The sequence below is a fragment of the Tasmannia lanceolata genome, unplaced genomic scaffold (assembly GCF_043159265.1).
Source record: "Tasmannia lanceolata isolate RefF3 unplaced genomic scaffold, GAP_Taslan_0.1 ptg000018l, whole genome shotgun sequence".
Classification (NCBI taxonomy): domain Eukaryota; kingdom Viridiplantae; phylum Streptophyta; class Magnoliopsida; order Canellales; family Winteraceae; genus Tasmannia; species Tasmannia lanceolata.
Window position 1 is genome coordinate 12,559,803 of NW_027518695.1, and position 19,453 is coordinate 12,579,255.

The 19,453-nt window shown below is 38.0% G+C and overlaps 1 protein-coding gene across 2 annotated transcripts; it reads right to left on the reverse strand.

Moving 5' to 3' along the window:
• Window positions 1–190: 190 nt before the first annotated feature.
• Window positions 191–14,415, reverse strand: LOC143849806 (TOM1-like protein 6). Of its 2 annotated transcripts, XM_077359007.1 has the most exons (10): window positions 14,358–14,376; window positions 13,994–14,111; window positions 12,891–12,969; window positions 10,700–10,798; window positions 8,038–8,151; window positions 4,109–4,272; window positions 3,843–3,924; window positions 3,170–3,255; window positions 1,643–1,921; window positions 191–1,234 (listed from the first exon to the last, which is right to left on the reverse strand). In XM_077359007.1, exons 2-10 carry the CDS (start codon window positions 14,098–14,100, stop codon window positions 442–444), a joined length of 1,803 nt encoding a protein of 600 aa, XP_077215122.1. In that variant the 5' UTR covers window positions 14,101–14,111; window positions 14,358–14,376; the 3' UTR covers window positions 191–441. The 2 variants fall into 2 exon arrangements, with proteins under 2 accessions (XP_077215122.1, XP_077215123.1); XM_077359008.1 differs by having other exon boundaries at window positions 12,891–12,965; window positions 13,994–14,415.
• Between the last annotated feature and the right edge of the window lie 5,038 nt (window positions 14,416–19,453).

Below are 19,453 nucleotides of genomic sequence, written 5' to 3' on the forward strand. Positions count from 1 at the left end.
TTTGTCTTATTCATTTAATTCACCTAAAGGAAACAAGTCGATTCCTTCAATTCAAAGGCGGCATATATTCTTGAGAAAACCACTGGTGAGCTATAATTACAATGATCCATCAACAGACTACTGAGATGCTGAATGCCAAAACTGTAAACAGTTCTAAAACAGAGATTTTATATGTTGTGTGAGCCAAATCACAGAAAACAGGGATTAATTTTGTTGATATCAAACAAAGACTTTATATAGATATCCCACCATCAGCATGTGGACACGCAAATATACTTACAAATTATTATTTTTACAATAAATGTATGTATGCGATGTAGAACACTTTCCAAACACATTTCAAACTGACATGAAATACTAAATTTACAACAGATTCACATAAAAATTACCCAGGAACATCACAGAGACATACCAGTACAAGAATTTGTACATTGAGGGCTTTCACTTCCTTTCATCCAACATGCTCTGGCCAGACGATCCTCCCAAGCCAGAATGGGAGACACTTGTGTTAACCCCGCCACCCACATTTCTCAGATCAACCAGATCTTCAAATAACCTGTTCGAATCCCATCTATGTCCAGATGCAGGCCCCAAATGCCCTGGTTTAGGGATAATCTGTGCTTCTCCTTGAATAGCCGGAGTGTTATTTCCTCTTGAGCCAACAGAATTGAGCTGCTGCAAAGGTCTAGTATCATGCATGGGCATGTAAGAAGTAGCAGTGTTCGCGTTAGACGATTGAAATAGGTTAGGATTATAGTTGGGATTCACGTGTGCTGCCCATGGTGGGGGTGGGTAGCTAGATGAGTATTGGGGGAATTGGGGTTGAGGTTGATATTGAGGCTGAGGTTGATATTGAGGTTGAGCCCAAGGGGCTACATAACTGCTGTAGGGCGCCTGTCCTTGGGCAGCAGCATAAGGATTAGGGCCATTGGGATAACTTTGGGCGTTGGGGGAAACTGGTATCTGATGTACAGATTGGCTAGAAGCGGAGGGAGGTGTGAGAGGAGTATGTGGTGATGACGAATTTGTTAATGTAATGCTCAGAAGGTCGATCATGTCTTGATCTTTGGAGGCAGTTCTGACTGGAGTTGGTGGGGTGGGTAGAGCCAATGCATTGTTCGATGTGCCCGAGGCTGAGCTATTGGTTGAAACACCACCCATTTTTAATGGCCCGGCATGATCATTAGTTTCAGCAGATTTGCTTGGAGAAGGCACAACCCTGGGTCTGGAACGCCTGTGGACAATAAAAATGATGTTGGTTCATCATGAAAGAAACTGGTTCCATGCGAACTGTATTTGAAGATTTCAGCTGCATTAATATGATAATGAGTGAGTTGTTTACATGGTTTTAAATTTCGGCGGAAATACCAAAATTTTGGATTTCGGCCGGGGCAGACACCGAAAGTACAAATTTCGGTGTCGGCCTGATTTCGGTCGAGATGTCTGAAATTTCGGCCAATTTTTTTTTTAAATTTTTTTTTCAAAATTTCCAGTTTTTGCCGAAATTTCGAAAAAAAAAAATCAGTAAATGCCAAAATTTGTTTTTTTTAACCAAGTTTCAGCCGAAATCCGAAAATTTTCAATTTTGGTTATGGCTGAAACCGAAACCGAAACCAAAATTTCAGACCATGGTTATTTGTACCTGCGAGCTAGCTGTGCAAAGTCATCGTCCTCTTCCTCCTCTTCCAAATGATTACTTGCAACAGCTATGGGTGAAACAGGGGTATTTGCACTAGGGCTAGAGTCGACAACTACAGTTGGCAGAGAAATGGGTACAGGCGCAGCAGGCACACTTGGTGTGGGGCTAGAGCTGATTGCTTCATCGGGCAGAGGAGACCCAGAGGCTATTGCATCATGTTTTGCAAGCAGAATTTGTAGGTTGTCATTTAATGCAAGACCTTGTCCAAGAAGATCCTCATCCCTGCCGACATAACAAAGTTGATGCAATTCATTCACATTAAGAACAGAAGAAAAGAATTACATTGGAAAGTTAAGAGCCACAAATCAGATTACAAAATGGGCTACTCTTCGTAATTAGATCATAATGCCTTCCAAGTCATCTCATGCATCAGATTTGAATTGCCAAAAACATTCTACAGAAAAACTAAGATAGCTTTCAATCCGTTGGTATAGGTTCAGATCAGAATCAAGTTTAAAGGTACCTGAATACACTAAAGATTAGATGTTTATGGAGTTACTTTAGGCCCTGTTTGGATTGTTCTCTTGAATTTTTTTTTTCTTCCCACAATTTAGAGGGAATAATACGATTGTGGTTGATTTAGAAGAATATCATCATTAATTGAAGGTCTTTTAAATAAATATTGAATAGGGTTGGTTCAAATTATCTTCTTTTTGTGTATAAAAGAGTAGGAAATTTTACAAATATTTTTCCTTTCTAAACTTTTCCATAAAATTCCTGCAATCCAAATAGGTATCGCTAAGGATTATACATTAGGTACAAGACTTAAGTTAAAGATGTAAAGAATTGATTTAAATAGTAGGAATTAGGATATCACAATGTACTCTAAGGGCCCGTTTGGATACCTCCCATTTTGTATTTGGATTTGGAATTGAGTTTTGAATACAAATTGAATAGATCCGGCAGCTCATGTAGAGGGAGACAGAGAGGGAAGGGGGTACTTCCTAGTGGAGGGGAGAGGTTGAGGAGCAAAGAGGGTGAAGGAAACTGCCTGATCTGTGGATTTCCAATTTCTTATTTCCACAGCAAACTTAGAAATCTGATTTTTTTCACTGTCAGCTGCTGAATTAGAAATCTAAGAATTTGATCCGATCCAAATTACAATGCAAAAAGGGCTGCAAATGTGAGAAATCCAAATCAAAATCTTCTCGGCATCCAAACAGGCCCTAATGGTATTGTGGAAATCCATTGTGCTTGTATGTAACAGTCTACTAGGATAAATTTGGCAAAAGATATACATGATCTGTAACAAATAAACTATACAAGTTACTAGATACGGGAGTTGAAAAGAAAGGTAATATGAACCGTCCGTCTGTGGCAAACCTTTCTAGATGTTGTGAGCTTCTATCGATATGAATGTTAGAGCAAATTAGAAACTAATTTAAACAGTGAACTGATATCAAGACACTGATAGTATCTCAATTCTCAATAACAATAACAAGAAATTATTTGCATTTGTTGAGAACTTACCCAGTGGAATTTACCATCTGCATTAGTTTTTTTTGGTTGGAACGGCATTGGGTGACAAGATCCACTATAACTTCATCTTTTACAGCCTACAAGGAAGTGAGAAATACGCAAGACTAAATTTTGGTCTCTGATGAACTAAAATTGTTGGACATTAATAGCATAAACAGCAATCCGAAAATAAAAGGGATAGTTTCCAGACACCAAACTCTTTTACTTGGAGATTGTTTGCATTAGTCAAGGGCAATCTCTCTTCTCCTTATTTCGAAGCTGTGCACTTGATTGGTTGGCAATCCAGGACAAATTACTGCAGCTTCTTTGACCGGTCACATATTTAATTAAATGGTGAGGGCATGATAATCTATCAATTCATCTATCCAAAATTAACCTCACATTTTCTAACAAGGTAACAAAGCTCTAGCTGATGGATTATGCATATGGAAGGTGTATATGGGCTTGCAACATAATTATGCATATGGAAGATAAGTAAATGTGCGTATGGAGATGGATTGAGTGCCTGTCAATCTGTTTGAAAAGTATAAATAGAAACAACTATACAGGGAAAGTATTGAACTATCTGACACTTATGCCTCATAAGAAAATATTTTCCTTGCTCAAACACAACATTAACATCATATAATTTTCATGTACGGAGTAAAAATGCAGTAAGACGCACCTCACGATCATTTCGATTCATAGCTTGCAGCATGTCAGTTAAGAGTTCCATGACACCCCGAATGTTATCCAGGCTTGATAAACTGAAAAGACAACACAATCAACAAAGAAAGCGGTGTTGGCAGCAGAAAAAAATCAATGAATAAGCCAGAACATAAACCCCAACAGATTTCTCAAAAAAAAAAAAAAAAACACACACACACACACACAGAAGGGAAGCGTGAAACATCAACACCATCATATGCATATCCCAAATCTAAACCCCACCTTAAACTTTCCATCTCGGATGCCATTGCTTCATCAAGACTTTTAGAAGGGTTACTGGGCATTCCATAACCTGCTTCAGCAAGTCTTTCTGTTGAATGTGTAATGGGAGGGGTAAATATCGGAGCTGTATCCACCGAACGTTGTGGAAATTCTACTCCAGATCGCTGCAATCATTACAGTCCACCATATATCAAATAGTTATTTTAGTTGTATTTTATGTTAAATAACAAAGTTGCACAATTTGTCCCAAGTTACCATTAGAAGACCCAAACAGAAGGAACCACTAAATCCTACTTGGGGCATTTAAAAGCATGCTCTTTCTTTGTTTGCAGCTGGGTCAACCACTGTCAGTGCAAATGCACACAAATGAATACAAACCTAGGTTGAATGTTGCATGCATTTGTCATGGGGATAGGGCATCATTGCACGATCTCAGTGGTGGTGTGGCGATACTGGTACCGGTAAGCAGTAAGAGTATAGTCATGCTGATAAAGTGAATTATGTAACCTAGCTGTGGATACAGGTATTCGACACAGCAATTAATGGGTACAGCATCCCTAAATGATAGAAGAAAGGTGTAGAATCCCACATCGGAAAGATAGAGAAAGTGACTGGGCTATATATATAGACAGTAGACCTCTCTCTCCATGTGGAACTGCATTTTAAAACCAAGGCTGGTAGAAGACCCAGAACTGGACAATATCTAGACAGCGGGGTCGGGGCGTGACAGAATGGTATCAGAGGCGTACCTCCCGCAGTACGGTGTGTCCGTGAGGACGTTGGGCCCTAAGGGGAATGGATTGTAGAATCCCACATCGGAAAGGGAGAGAAAGTGATTGGGCTATATGTGTAGACCTCTCTCCCCCATGTGGAGGCGCATTTTAAAACCAGGGAGGGTCTAAGACCCAGAACCGGACAATATCTACACAGTGGGGGGGTCGGGGCATGACAGGAGGTAGAATAAAGGCTTCAAGGTCAGATTTCGGTATGCGCTTCGGTCGTGATGGAAACAAAAACATGTCAGTTTCGGATGGAAATTTCAGCAGAAATCCTATAAAATTATGGAAACATATGCAAATGATGCATATTTAAGATGAAACTTCATGAAGTGCTAGAATAAGCACAAATACACACTCAAAAACCAACACATAAACAGAGAAATCACCCATAATGGTTTAACAACATCGAAGTCCTAGTGACGAGCGTTGTCCCGCATTCCTGATAATTCAATACATACCACATTTCACATTTAATTCATATAAATATTTTATACATAATAAATACACCCCATTTCGCATGCAATTCATATAAATATAATTATGTAACACATGCTGGTATACTATACCACTAATACACTTACGGACGGTTTGGATAAGTGGATTTTAGAATTCGGGATTTCTTCAAAATTTTAGATAAGAGACAAGAGAAGAAGAAACCAGCCGTCATTTTCTGACTCCTCGCCCTTCTTTCCGTCAACAAGAGAGTAGCAGATCATCCCCTGTTTCCAGGTTTCAGAAATCTCAGGATGCGGGAGAGATTTCTTAAACCTGGATTTATCACTTAAAATCCCAGAAATGCTGTCAGCACAGCATGGACAGCATACAACAGCTTGATCATGAACCCTCTTTTACACTGTTTTAAAACTAAAAACCTGGATTCTAAAATCCGCATATCCAAACGGCCCCTTATGGTTTTGCTATGCTTTTCAGTTTCGGTATGTGTTTCAGAGGAGATGGAAACAGAAACATTTTGGTTATTTCGTGTTGGTTTCTATGGAAATTTAAACTATGGGTAGAAGTAAGCGAGTACAATCATAATGTCGAAATGTCAACAACATAATCAGTATTGCTCACGATTAATTCATGATACTATTAGGAAGAATTACAACCATCTAATGTGGACCACTGTCCATTTTTTTAGCTGGCAATTTTGCGGACTGGTCAAACAGTTTAAATCATCAGATTGGTGCAGTGCTGAGGCAATGGATCATCCGTTGTCTGCTTTCTAATTGGTGGTTCTAGGTTGCAGCACACATATGGTGGGATTGTGTAGGCTGCATCCCCCAAGAGCACTACAACATAGCCTATAATTAAATACACACACAGGGTAGGGGTCCCGCCAACCCCAGCCTACCTACTAAAAAATCTATGTATGTACGAGTGAGTAAATTATATGCATATAAATATGAGAAAAGAGTTCCCACTCCCCGGAGTAGATAACTTATGACTTAAAATATAGTGGGGGCCACATTGTTTGGGTGATCCAAAGCATTCATTTGATGGGCCCTCTATGCCCAAAAATCAGCTCCATAGGATCATCCTAACCCTTCAATTTGTGGAGGCAAAAAATGGACAGCTTTGTGAAGGTTTATACCCATCCATTTTTGCCTCCACAAATCGAAGGGTTGGGACGATCCTATGGAGCCCCATTTTTTGGGCACACCCTATCTATGTGGGGGCCCATCAAATGATTGCTTTGGGTCACCCAAACAATGTGGCCCCCACTGTATTCTAAGCCCACAGAGTAGAAAAGTTATCTACTCCGGGGAGTAGGAACTCTTTTCTCTCTCTCTCTCTCTCTCTCTCTCTCTCTCTCTCTATATATATATATATATATATATATATATATATATATAGAGAGAGAGAGAGAGAGAGAGGAAACTGTTGGTGCGCTTAAGCTCACCAACCTTATGGTGCGCTTAAGCGCCCAATCACATGGGTCCCACATTTTCTGTGGTGATCCAAACCATTCATTTGCAAGGCCCTATCGTAGATAGGGGGTGTACCAAAAATCAGCTCCATAGGATCATCCTAACCCTCCATTTGTGGAGGACAAAAATGGGCAGATTTGTGGACAAACAAGGTCTGTCCATTTTGACCTCCACAAATGGATGGGTTAGGATGATTCTATGGAGCTGATTTTTGGTACACCCCCCATCTGTGTAAGGGCCTTTCAAATGAATGCTTTGGATCATCCTAACAAAGTGGGCCCCCATGTGATTGGGTGCTTAAGCGCACCATAAGGTTGGTGAGCTTAAGCGCACCAACAGTTTCCTCATATATATATATGACGAGTGATAACCTACATATGTCACCCAACTGTATTCATAATGGCACTAAAACTACAAAATTAAAAGAATGATAAATACGGTTGGGTAACGTGGATGCAAAGGGGTGCCCTTGCGGCTGGATTTTTGCAAGGGATCCCTTCAGTTAGCATTGCTCTCTCTCTCTCTCTCTCTCTCTCTCTCTCTCTCTCTCTCTCTCTCTCTCTCTCTCTCTCTCTCAAAAATTGTACGTCTAGATGAAAATCAGTTGGTGATCTACATTCAATGACTTAAAAATGCAGATTGGGGAAAATACATGAAACCATAGATCTAAGATATCTAAGTGGAAAGATCTCAGTTTTCAAAAACATATTTGTTGGTCTCTTCTTTTTTTGTTAATCGTAGGTCTGGATGAAGATCACATGACGATCTACATTCAACGACTAAAAAACACGGATCGGGAGAAATACATAAAACCATAATTTTTCTTAAATGTGCATGGTAAATGTTCTTCGAAAACAGGTCTGGATGAAAATAGGAAAATCACGCCATGTCAGAAACAATACATTAGGACTCTACAAGTAATCAAGAATCACAAGTGCCTATAAGTCAAACTAGAAGTAGGAAAAAAACTCTGAATTCCAAAAGGGCCATTGTGGCATTAGCTGTTGCCGCCTCTAGCTTGCAAACCCTACCGAGTTAACCAACATTATGTTATTGTAAAATATTATGATCATAGAACCAAAGAGAAGAGTTAAATCGATCAACATGACACTTTAAGATCACTGAAGAACATCTTGATATCTCAAATATTAAAGGTTTTACTGGTTGAGGAAAATAAAATGAAACTTCATCAAAGAGTTCCACAAGAATAGATGGTTACCCTCAATTCGTCATATGCCCAGTAGTATTGAGTATATTTTCCTCCAGGGCCGCCAAATGCTTCTTGCCAAGAGTCTAGCAATACCAAAATTTTATCCCTCACATGCATATCAGTCTGCAAAATCCATCGAAAAGCTTGTTATCTCGATCAAAGGGGAAATGCAAGAAAATACATGTTTAAAAGAAGAAAGTCAATAGTGCTTCAAAATACCAAGAACACAAAACGCATACACACATCTATCACATAGCATATGCAAAATACAAGGATGTAAGTCCGTGACATGAAATATAATTACGCATGCATGCATGTCAGATTTTATCATGACATGCATGTCTTCATGTAAAGATGAACCCTGATATGACATGCATTCCTTCGTGTAAAGAGGATGCAATGCCCACTTTTGTGAGATAGGAGTAACTATTTTCCAAGATACTTTCCAAGAGGTTCATTAGGAATACAAAACCCAGCTCACAAAATAGCATCTGTTGGCCGCCTACATGCTGTCAGAAAAACCATGCTCGTCTACTGTAGGAAATAAGGGTTATTTCTTGTATGGAAATTAGATTGTATTTGGGGGACATTTATGCCTTTTCATGTACGGTTTTATCATCAATATATAGGAATAGCCCATGGTGGAAACAATTCCATTCACTCCATCTCCTCTCTCCTCTTCTCTCCTCCCTCTACTACTCTACTCTAACATCCAACCACTCCAACATGGTATTCGGAGAAGGGATTTTTCATATTTTTCCCAAGAGAATCAATGCCCTTGATTGTTCGACGTATTGAGAATGTCATCAAGTTGTATGGTTAACGTTGGCGTTCGCACAGCCATGGAGTAGTCCCAAAACCCACGTGGCTTGGATACATATGTCATTCCTATTATTATAGTGATTTTTTTCAAAAAAATTTGGGGGTTATCCAAAAATCATGTTTTTTGAGTTGATAGGAGTTTTCCCTCAACTCGGAACCTGATGGATAAATTGGGGTTCCCCCATCAAAGGACATGTGCAGTTGTTTTGTTGTAATCAAGTAGCAGCGCACATTGTCAACAACCCAGTTTTCCAAAAAAAAACAACACACATTGAGATAAATTGTCACTTCATTGGGAAGAAGGTTACCAGCAAGATTATATTTACTCCCCAGTTAACTCACAGCTATATTCACCAAAACTGTTCCAAAGCTTAACTTGAGAAGGTTCTATACAAATTAGGCATATACGATATATATGCTCCAACTTAAGGGGGAGTGTTGAAAGTGCGGAAGGTTTGGGCCATTTGGCTCAGTTGGGACGTTTTCACTGTCTAAGTTATGTCTTTTTCTGTCTTTTTTCTTTTATTCTTAATGGGGGGCATATATGTAATTGAACATCAAAGTCGCTTGAGTTGTAACTTAAGTGACTATTAGAGTGAATGGGGCCCATTTTCGTGGGATTAGGTTTTCACCTCACTCCCTCCACACACGCACACGCACATATATTATTTTTTCTTGTGTTAGGGTTCTCTGACCACACAAAAACAGCATCCCTTCTTCTCTTCTCCTTTCTCTTTTCTCCTATCATATATTCACCTATTCTCCTCAACTTTCCTACCTTTTCTTATCCTCTCATTTACTTTTTCTTTGTTTAAATCATGGTTTTAAATTTCCATCAAAACCAACACAAAGCGACCGTTTCCATCCCCATCGAAACCGAAACAACCGAAATGCAAAAACAAAATCGTAACAAGTGTAATAGTGGTATTATATTAATGTGTATTACATAATTAAATTTATATGAATAGCATACAAAATGTGGTGCATGTATTATGTATAAATATTTATATGAATTACATGTGAAATTTGATATGTACTAAATTATCAGACATGCGTGACACTGCATGACACTAGGTTTTCGATATTTTAAACCATTATGAATAATTGTCTTGCTTATGTGATGGAAGTGTGTATTTGTGCATATTCTAACATTTCCTGAAGTTTCATCTTTAAATTCAATCATTTCCATATGTTCCCTTGATTTTATACGATTTTCACCAAAATTTCCAACTATAACCAAAACGTATCTGTTTCCGTGGCGACCGAAACTGAAATTTAAAACCTTTGTTTCAATAGCCTCTACAAAACTACATACCACCGTACAACTAGGCAATGTATCATACAAATATATCTAGCATACACATATAACACGTAAAAAATGAATTAAAATTTAGCCAACCATCCATCATATGCAGTATGCACTAGTATCCTATTAATTATAGCAGTGAAATCTGGCTACAACTTGAAGATCCATAGCAAATATTGTCATAGCATTTTGGCATGTTCAGGATAACACCAATTGGCTTCTGATTATCACCATTTTCCGATTCATATACAGTTATGCAGCACTGAAATTAAATTGAGCTAAAAAAAATTGAAGAATACGACTACTTGACACCTATGATGTTTGTTACAATCATTAAAACATTAAGCAATGAAAACTAACAATTTGACAGCGCTATTATTCAATAGATATGAGTTGAAGTATCACGGCAATGAAAGAAAATATCAAATGGAAACAAAATGGAAAGGAGGCTCTGCACTAAGTGTGGAATATTGTTAAATGATCACCTTGCCTGTGTTCTCACATTCCAATGAAAAAAAATAAAACGCACGTCCACCAAATTACCTTTTTCATTGCAATTTTGACCATCTCCGGAAGAATATTCCGTTCAACAACTTGAAGATGCACATAATCACCACAGTTTTTAATCATCGTCTCTAACAGCTGCAAACAATACCAGGAATTATAGAGAAAAAAGCCAGCACAACTTGGATAACAAATAGCAATCCTGAATTCTCTTGTAGCATATAATAATTCTGCAAATGGATTACAACAGCTCTAGTAGGAAAAGCAAAAAAATCAGTCAAATCTCAAATCAATATAAAAAAAACATGAATTTTTAAATCAGCATTCTTTATCTAAACCTAGTTTGTGACCCAAGCTCATTGATCTCCACTTGCAGGGATGCCTTTCTGTAGACCAATAATCAAGACTCGAGAGGACCTGGTTTTTTTACCACTTCCTCATCTATAGTGATTGGGAAATTGAAATTGTAGACATAGTCCCAAAGGCTTTCACTATACTAGCTTCTAAATTTAGGTTTGTTAGAAATCCTGCAGAATATTGTGTGTAACACATGGTGGCGCTAAGCGCCTACAGAACCCAAAATTTTGCAGGTTAGACCGCTTGCTCTTCTGTTTCAGCCCCAGTACATGACTGAATGTGGATTTCAGCGCTATCTTGTCAAGTGGTATCATGGACCAGATTCGGACGCTACTCGGCTTACATAGGAGGAGCTTCACCATTTGGACCCTAAAATCTTGGAGCAGTATCACGCTCTTCACTCTCCGGAAGAGAGCTATTTTCAACAGGGAGAGTTGATGGGGATAGTAGACATCCGTTATGGGTTTATTGTAGGCGGGGCCGCACTCAGGGGGCCCCGTAGTTATCTTTTTATTGTCGTAGGGATCTTTGTATTGTTTGTAGGAATATTTTATTGATCGTAGGGATATTTTGGAGATTATTTGACATTATTAGTGTTATTTTAGTCTTTTTATTGCTTCTTAGCGTTATTTTAGTCTTTAATTGATTGTTGGGTGCCTATTTATAGGCCAATTTACAGATTTTTTGTACTTTTGATGAATAATTGAATTGATTACAGAACTTTCTTCTTCTTCTTCTTCTTCTTCTTCTCTTCCTAGCCTACCAAGAATATGTTTTCCACTCCTCAATGTTTTCTTGAGATCCTTCAATTTCTTTATGAACTTGAAGCCCTCTATCCTTCCAGTTCAATCTCCTTCCACCATTAACCTAATTCTTTGGAGCCTTGGACCTCTAACCACATATTTTCAAACTATAATGTGCACAACCCTGAAAATATATTGTTAAACTTGGAACGGTAGAAGTATGATTGGACAAAGGCCTCGGATTTCTCTCTAACTAACCCTAAGGAATTGATCCTTCTCAACTCAACTCAACTAAGACTTTGTCCCAAACTAGTTAGGGTCGGCTAATGAATCCTTTAGAAAATTTTCATGAAGGAATTGATCCTTCTAATCTTTAAAAATAAGAAAGCCATCTAACCTTCCCGTCATCAAGTCTCATGAATATTTAACATTTGAATAGCATGTCTCTAAAAGGGAGATCAACCAACTCGATTCTAATGTGATTCCAAGATTCTAATCAAACTCATGGAAGTTTCATTTCTTTTCACTTTTCTCGTGAGTAAAAAGGATGGCATTAAAGTTGTCATTGGGGAACCATCGATACTTCCATTGGCTTCCTCGCATCATCAAGCTCCGCCAAGGCGCCAACAAACTTGTACACCTCCTATGATTGGCCAGATCATAGACAGCAGAGATACACTGAAAATATTTTCTGGGATGGAATTCTTACTCGTGGACACTTTTATTTTCAATAACATTCATGTCTCAGGCAGTCTTCAATGTGTCCACCATATTCATAGGAAGACAAAAGAGACCAAATTCTGCTCATTTTGGGTGTGATGAGACTGGTTGTATTGGGAATTCTAGTCTCACCAGTTGATGTATCTTTTTCATGTTCTCTATCAAGCCAAATTCTTGAACTGGAATAGAAAACACCAAAATTAATCAAACGATCAGCCGATATGTTTCATACTATGAATATGGATGACGGAACACTCATGAGAAGTTCTTATTCTTGCTCCTCTATGATAAAACTATGAATAGTTATCAGAAAGAAGAACAAACATGTACATGTTTAGTTATTTATTTATGTATTCAGTCATGTATATATGCCAATTGAGAAGAAAAATCTGAAAGGTCTCAATACATACCGTCAAAGCAAGCAGTTGAACCTTTGGATTTTTATTCTGCAAACGTTTCTTCACAGCTTTCACAACATCTTTTGCCTGCCTGATCCAAATCAAACAATAAAGTTCAACAAAGCACCCTAAATTCTTTTGAATGAGAAACAAAAAACAAGTATAACCAAACCCCATTATCAAGAAATCACAATGGAATTGAAAGTGTTCCCAAAATTAATCAATAAGCTGCCACAACAGCCCATGCCAATGAAACATATATCCCACCCTTATGTACACATATTCTAAATATTAGATTTTTTTTATATGCAAAAGCAAAACTATAAAAGAAAAGAAGCATTTTTTTTATAAGGAATATCTATTGAGCAGTTCCTCTACGAAAAATGCAGAATTTTATCAGGAATGCTTTACAGTTTCTAAACAAGGAAAAATACTCAGGAACCCAAACTTATCATCTATTCGAACTGGATATTTTGACGCACCCGTAAAGCCAACTACCATCACCGATACAAACTATCAAATGCCATCAAACCTAACAAAAACTTATAAAATAAGGATCTAATCGCAATTTTTAAACAACCAAAAAAAGGACATTATTTTAACTGCATAATTTCGAGAAACTTCATCATCCAAGAGCAAATTAAAAAAAAAAAAAAAAAAGGGTTTACCCAATAATCACGCGGGTTCCAACCCGAATACAGTTATAAGCGATCAAATCATCTACAACACTGTAACAAAATCATAAATTCCATTCTAATTCTACAAAAGAAAAAAAAAATTCACTAGGGCCCTGTTTGGTATGAAATTTTTGGAAAAGTTGTGAATGAAAATACATTTCTAAAATTTCCTCCTTTTTAACACATGAAAAAAGATAACTTAAACCAATCCTATTCAATTTGCATTCAAAGTTACCTTCAATTCATGATCATATCCCCATAAATTAACCATAATTATAACATTTCCCACTTAATCATAGAAAAAAAATTCCCAAGAAAAATTCTATCAGGAATTTTTATTTTTTATTTTTTTTCTTGCAATCCAAAGAGGGCCTAGAGGAGACAAGGACAAAATCGCATAAAAAACGATAATTTCAAAAGAATCAAAAGCAAAATTACCAGTTATGAAGATTAATTGAATCACAGATATCAATATTCATCGTCCAATCAGGCCCCATCAGAAGATCACTTGTCGCCTTCTCAACTTGAACAGTTGCTGGAGACATCTTTCTTTGTTCTTCCAATTCGAGAAAAGAAGAGAAATATAAAAATTATATAGGAAAAAAAAAAAGAAGCAGAGAAAAGTTAGGGTTAGGGCAAGAAAAAGTTAATAATTCTTGTGAAGAGAAAAAGTGAGAGGATTTCTAAGTATTGGTTTCTACGAAGAAGATTCTATGTCAAGATCAAATAAAAGGAATATAAAAAGAAATACGACAAAAAAAAAAAAATGAAAGAAAAGAGGATCATTTTTATTGATTTTTACGAAGAATATTCCATTTCAAGAGCTTCAGCTCTTTCCACCATTGCTTTCAGTAGCAGGGAAGGGCCGAAGGATACTAAATATAAAAAATAGGAAAATGATATAGTCGTTCCTTTTTCTTACTTGGGACAGCCCCTTGTAGTTTAAAAGAGTCAGCTTAAATATACTGGAGGGGGATGTTATAGGTAATATGAGGGGGTCACTAAAAGGGAAATAATTAATTATGATCAAAACCATAGAAAGCTCCGTTTAAAGGGCGGGATCTCTGTTTTTTTTCGCAATTGGCATTTTTTGGGGGAATTATAGATTGGTCTAGTTTTTTTCCTTTGGCCACCAGCTTGTAGTGGAGAAGGGTAGTCATAAATACACTAGAGGGGAGCTGCCCAGGAAAAAAGAGGAGGTGAATATATCACTTTGCCTTTTTTTTTCCGGCAAGGGGCGTAATATTTTCGCCCCACTAATGCGCGGTGCCGGGAATTGTGGGCAGGCTTTATTACTTTTAACGCTTTTCGACGTCAAATCAAGTTGCAAGGGGGCGCATTATTCTACACTGGGGCGAAAAAAATCCGGCTAACATCTTTTTGTATGTGTTTGTGTTTGTGCCTGTCGACGCGGACACTCGCCTAGTCGCCTTGGGTCAATCCTAATGATGATTTTCTGGGGGCGATGTACGTGTAATCATGACCGTTGACGTTGCAAGACAACTCTCGTGCAAAAAAAACATATAAGTAGTATCATGGGCCTATGGTCTGCATGGGTGTAAATCGATGGGCCCCACAAAATAAAAAAGCATGGGGTGTAAATGGTAGGGCCCTCACTCTAATGCGATGGGGGACTCACCTCATCAATAACATAATTAACATTAGAGGTAAAATGGTGGGTTCCACCCAATGCATAGGTTTGTGTAGATATGGTGGGTCCCAACCATCAAGAGATGAGGTGTAAAATGGCTAGCCCATCCCATAGAAACATGAGGTGTAAAACGTTGGCCCCATCCTATCAATAACATGAGGTGAAAAATGGTGAGCCACGATGGATGAGATTGGGTGGAGATGATTGGCCTTCTACATAAAAAAAAAAATGGTGTGCAAAATGGTGGGCATCGCCCATGCTAGTCGAGTAGTCGTCGTTATAAACTAACGGGCCCATCTATAATAGCATAAGGTGTAAAATAGTGGTCCCCGCCGTATGCATGGGTTTGAGTAGAGATGGTGGGCCTAACTGTCCAAGTGTAGAATGGTGGCCTCCACCCATGTTGTGCTTTGGGAATAAAAAGTTGGGCCCCGCCCTATTGAAACAAAACAAAACACGAGATATGAAGGAGAGGTTCTTCAATAATAAATAAATAGAGGTGAATGATATCAGCACAACCATATTTTGATATCTTCGCTAGTCCATCCTGTCTTTTAGTATATAAAGAGCTGTAAAAAAATTATTACATTCCCCACATAACTCTCACGAGGCAATTAAAGAAGTGTGCAACTATGGTTGTGCTGATGAATCTTGAGAAGAAAACATGAACATCTTATCATCCAGCATTTAAAGGGCTGTCAAGCTCTTATGAGCCCTTTCAATACTTGGACACCCCGCTACAGTGAAAAGGTGCTTACCTACTTCACATTTTAAGGAATGAAGTGACCTAATTGCCACTTACAATGCACCTGGGTGTCCCAAGTGATGAAAAGGGGCGCATTTATCATTTCTATGATATATTGTAGGGGATTTGCTAGGGAAGGCATTTTGCGGAGTGGCTGTTGCATGCGAGAGCAATCACACTGGCTCAGATTTTGTCTTATTCATTTAATTCATATGAGGTGGCTTCTCTCATGCAACATTAGTTACGCAAAATGCCTTCTGTGAAACTCCCTAGCAAATCCCATATTACAGAGAGAAATTCATTTGAACTATCACTGTTGTAGTCGACAGAAAGAATCATTGTACGCAAGGACACACTGTTACGTATCTAGCATGTTGAAGTTGGTCTCATTCTCATAGGATGAACTTTGACCTTTTTTTATAGGTAGATCTTAGACCTTTGATAAAGAATGATTAAAAAAAGTGCCCTTTAAGATATTATTAAAGCCATTGATTTTTTAGGTTAGAAATATATATTGGGTCCCACTTTGTTTGAAGATCGAAAACCACTCATTTGTAAGGCACCACTGAATAGATCGTGCCATGAAATTTATCCCCGTAGGAAGATCCTAACCTTTTTAATTGCGACCTACGGAATAGTTTGATGTGGTGTCCCCACCTACGTGTGTGTTTATGAATAGTCTTTTTACACGGGGAGCATGAAGAAAAGGGAGTGAACATATCATTACCCTCATGTTTAAGCAAAATGGCCTACCAGAGTGTTTTTTTTTTTTTTAAAAGGCACACCCACGCGGGGTTATTATATAGAAAAAAAAAGCTATTGGTGTTGACACTTCCGTTTTTTAATGACTGCACAAACTCTGTTTGTCCTTTTTTTTAATCGACTTCTGACCATGGTTTTAAATTTCGACCGAAATCCGAAATTCCAACACCGAAATGCATCAAAACCGAAACGGTCATTTATTTCAGCCGAAAGTTTGGAATTTCGGTTGAAATTTTGGTTTTTCCAAAATTTGACCCAAAAAATATGTTTTTTTAATATTAATTTAATATTTCACCAAAATTTCGGTAATTTTGGCCGAAATTTAATAATGAATAAAATATTAGTTTCGGGTCAAGTACCAGATTTCGACAGAAATTTCACGGTCCAAAACTGGTACCGAAACCGAAATTTTAAACCTTGCTTCTGACAGCCTTTTGGGAATTGTAATAGCCTTCAACAATTGTTTCAATGATATAGGACAAGATGAGTTAGTGCAATTATGAAAACATGGGAGTGCCAATATCAATAGCCAAAAAAACTCCCTGTAGTGAATGCCCATATTTGTCCGACGAAAAATAAGAGCAAGTAAAAGTACAAGCAAGAGTCCACTTGTTCAATCATCCAAACCATATTTATTTCCTATACCGTGGTAGGAACGGGCAATGAAACAATGCATCCCGTTGGATGATTCTTTTGACCAACCGAGCATTGCAACGACCAAAAAAAAAAAATGATTCGTATTATCTGTATTGTCATGTGTATGCATATGCTGTGTATGTATAGATACTACAAAAATGTATTCCCATGATTAGAGAGGAGAATATAAACCTAAGTAGGCAATAGTAAACAAGACATGCATGATTATGGCAACAAGCTTATACAAGGCGTGTGTGGAGGAATGGCAGCAATCTATACAAGGCATGTGTAGAGGCGGCAAGCTATACCAGGCGTGTGTGTTGTGCTTGTTGCTAACACCCCCCGCAAACTCAAGATGCTTCTACATGCGTTTGAAGTTTGGAAACAAGGAAACGTAAGATGAGGGGATGAATGAGACTTGGTAAATGGATCATAAATCCGTTGTTCTAATAGCATAAAGGACAATGAAATTGTTTTCCATAATACATAATCTTCTAATGGCATAAAGGACAATGAAATCGTTTTCCACAATACATAATCTTTCATCTCAAAGCATTTGTGAATTGTGGGGATAAATCTTAGTGTTGCTAACGCTATATATAGATCATTCCTCGTAATAACCATATCATCAACATATCAAAGAAAAATAACCAAGGAAATCATTTTCCATAATACATAATCGTTCATCTCAAAGCATTTGTGGGTATGAACCTTAGTGTCATTAACACTGCATGGATCATTCCCAGTGACAACCGGATCATCAGCATATAAAAGTAAACTAACAAGACCACTTGCCGAATTTCATACAAACATAGCAGAATCATTCACTTTAGAAAAAAAAACTGGGAGGGAATTAGCATCTCGAAATTTATCAAACTAGGAGCGAGGGTTTGTTTGAGACCATATAAAGCGCGATGAAATTTTCAAGCTTGTTGAGGCTTGTAAGATAAACCAGAGGGGAGGGGGCATGCATACTTCTTCACGAAGATCACCTTTAAGAAGGCATTTCTAATGTCCATTTGATGCAACAACCAATGTTGAGCAGAGGCAACAAGCCAGCAACAAGAAGAGTCAATACAATTGTCATATGGGCAATATGAGCAAATGTTTCCTTATAGCCGATCCCATACTCTCGGGTGAATCCTTTAGCAAATGGGCGAGCTTTGTGTCGCTCAACGAATCCATGTGATTTAGCTTTTATCTTATGAACCCATTTGCATCCAATGTCATACTTTTTAGGTAGACGTATCAAGGTGAGCATCATAAAAGGGATCCCCCAAGTTGAAGAGGACCTAAATAGGCAATAGTATATACAAGGAAGGAGTAATTATGGCAACAAGTTATACAAGGCAGGTGTGGAGGAATGGCAACAAGCTATACAAGGCATGTGTGTGTTGTGCTTGCCATTAACAATTTTAAGCCTCCAATTTGTAAAGACTTTCTAAATGAAGAATATAAACCGTATTTTTGCCACAACAGGCGAAATACAATCACGCAACTCCGCTCCGCTCTAAGAAGAAAATGCCGCATGTATCATTTCAAGGGGAATCTAGAGAAGCAGGCAGAACGGCCAGGGCTGCGTAATGCCATTCTCCTCATATTTTCGATTCCTTCATCCTCATCAATGAGAAAGGCAGGTAAGTGGTCATGAGAATGTTATTCGCCAAACCTTGCCTGTTCTGCCCGTTTCTCCAAATTCGTAATCCCAATGGCTATAACAGACAAATTCTCAGAGCGGAGTCACTTCAAGCAGATCATATCCAGCCCATTTCGACGGATCATTGAAGCAAAGAATAATGAGAAGATTTGAGGAACACCTCCTTAATCGAGCAATTATGTCTACCTTGTTTGTTTTGGATTCCAAGAACCGATTGTAAGTCCAAAATTGATTATTAGTCTATTTGACCCTTATTTTCGAGTCCAATAATTAGTTTTGGACTTACAATCCTTTCTCAAAATCCACCCCCCCCCCCCCCCCGCCCCGCCCCCACACAACAAAAAAAAATAAAATAAAAATAAAAAATTTCTATACACTATGGAATGTGTGTCTACATATGACACGTGTCTTTTAAATTTTCTTTAATTTTGATTGTCTTCTCACTTA

Bases quoted from the DNA above. Each gene is read 5' to 3' on its own strand.
- LOC143849806 (XM_077359007.1), bottom strand. From the start codon at position 14,100: ATGTCTCCAGCAACTGTTCAAGTTGAGAAGGCGACAAGTGATCTTCTG. The intron at 8,152-10,699 runs GTAATTTGGTGG...TGGATTTTGCAG, and splicing joins TCAAAATTGCAATGAAAAAG to ACTGATATGCATGTGAGGGA. The intron at 3,925-4,108 runs GTGGGGTTTAGA...TTGTCTTTTCAG, and splicing joins TCCGAGATGGAAAGTTTAAG to TTTATCAAGCCTGGATAACA.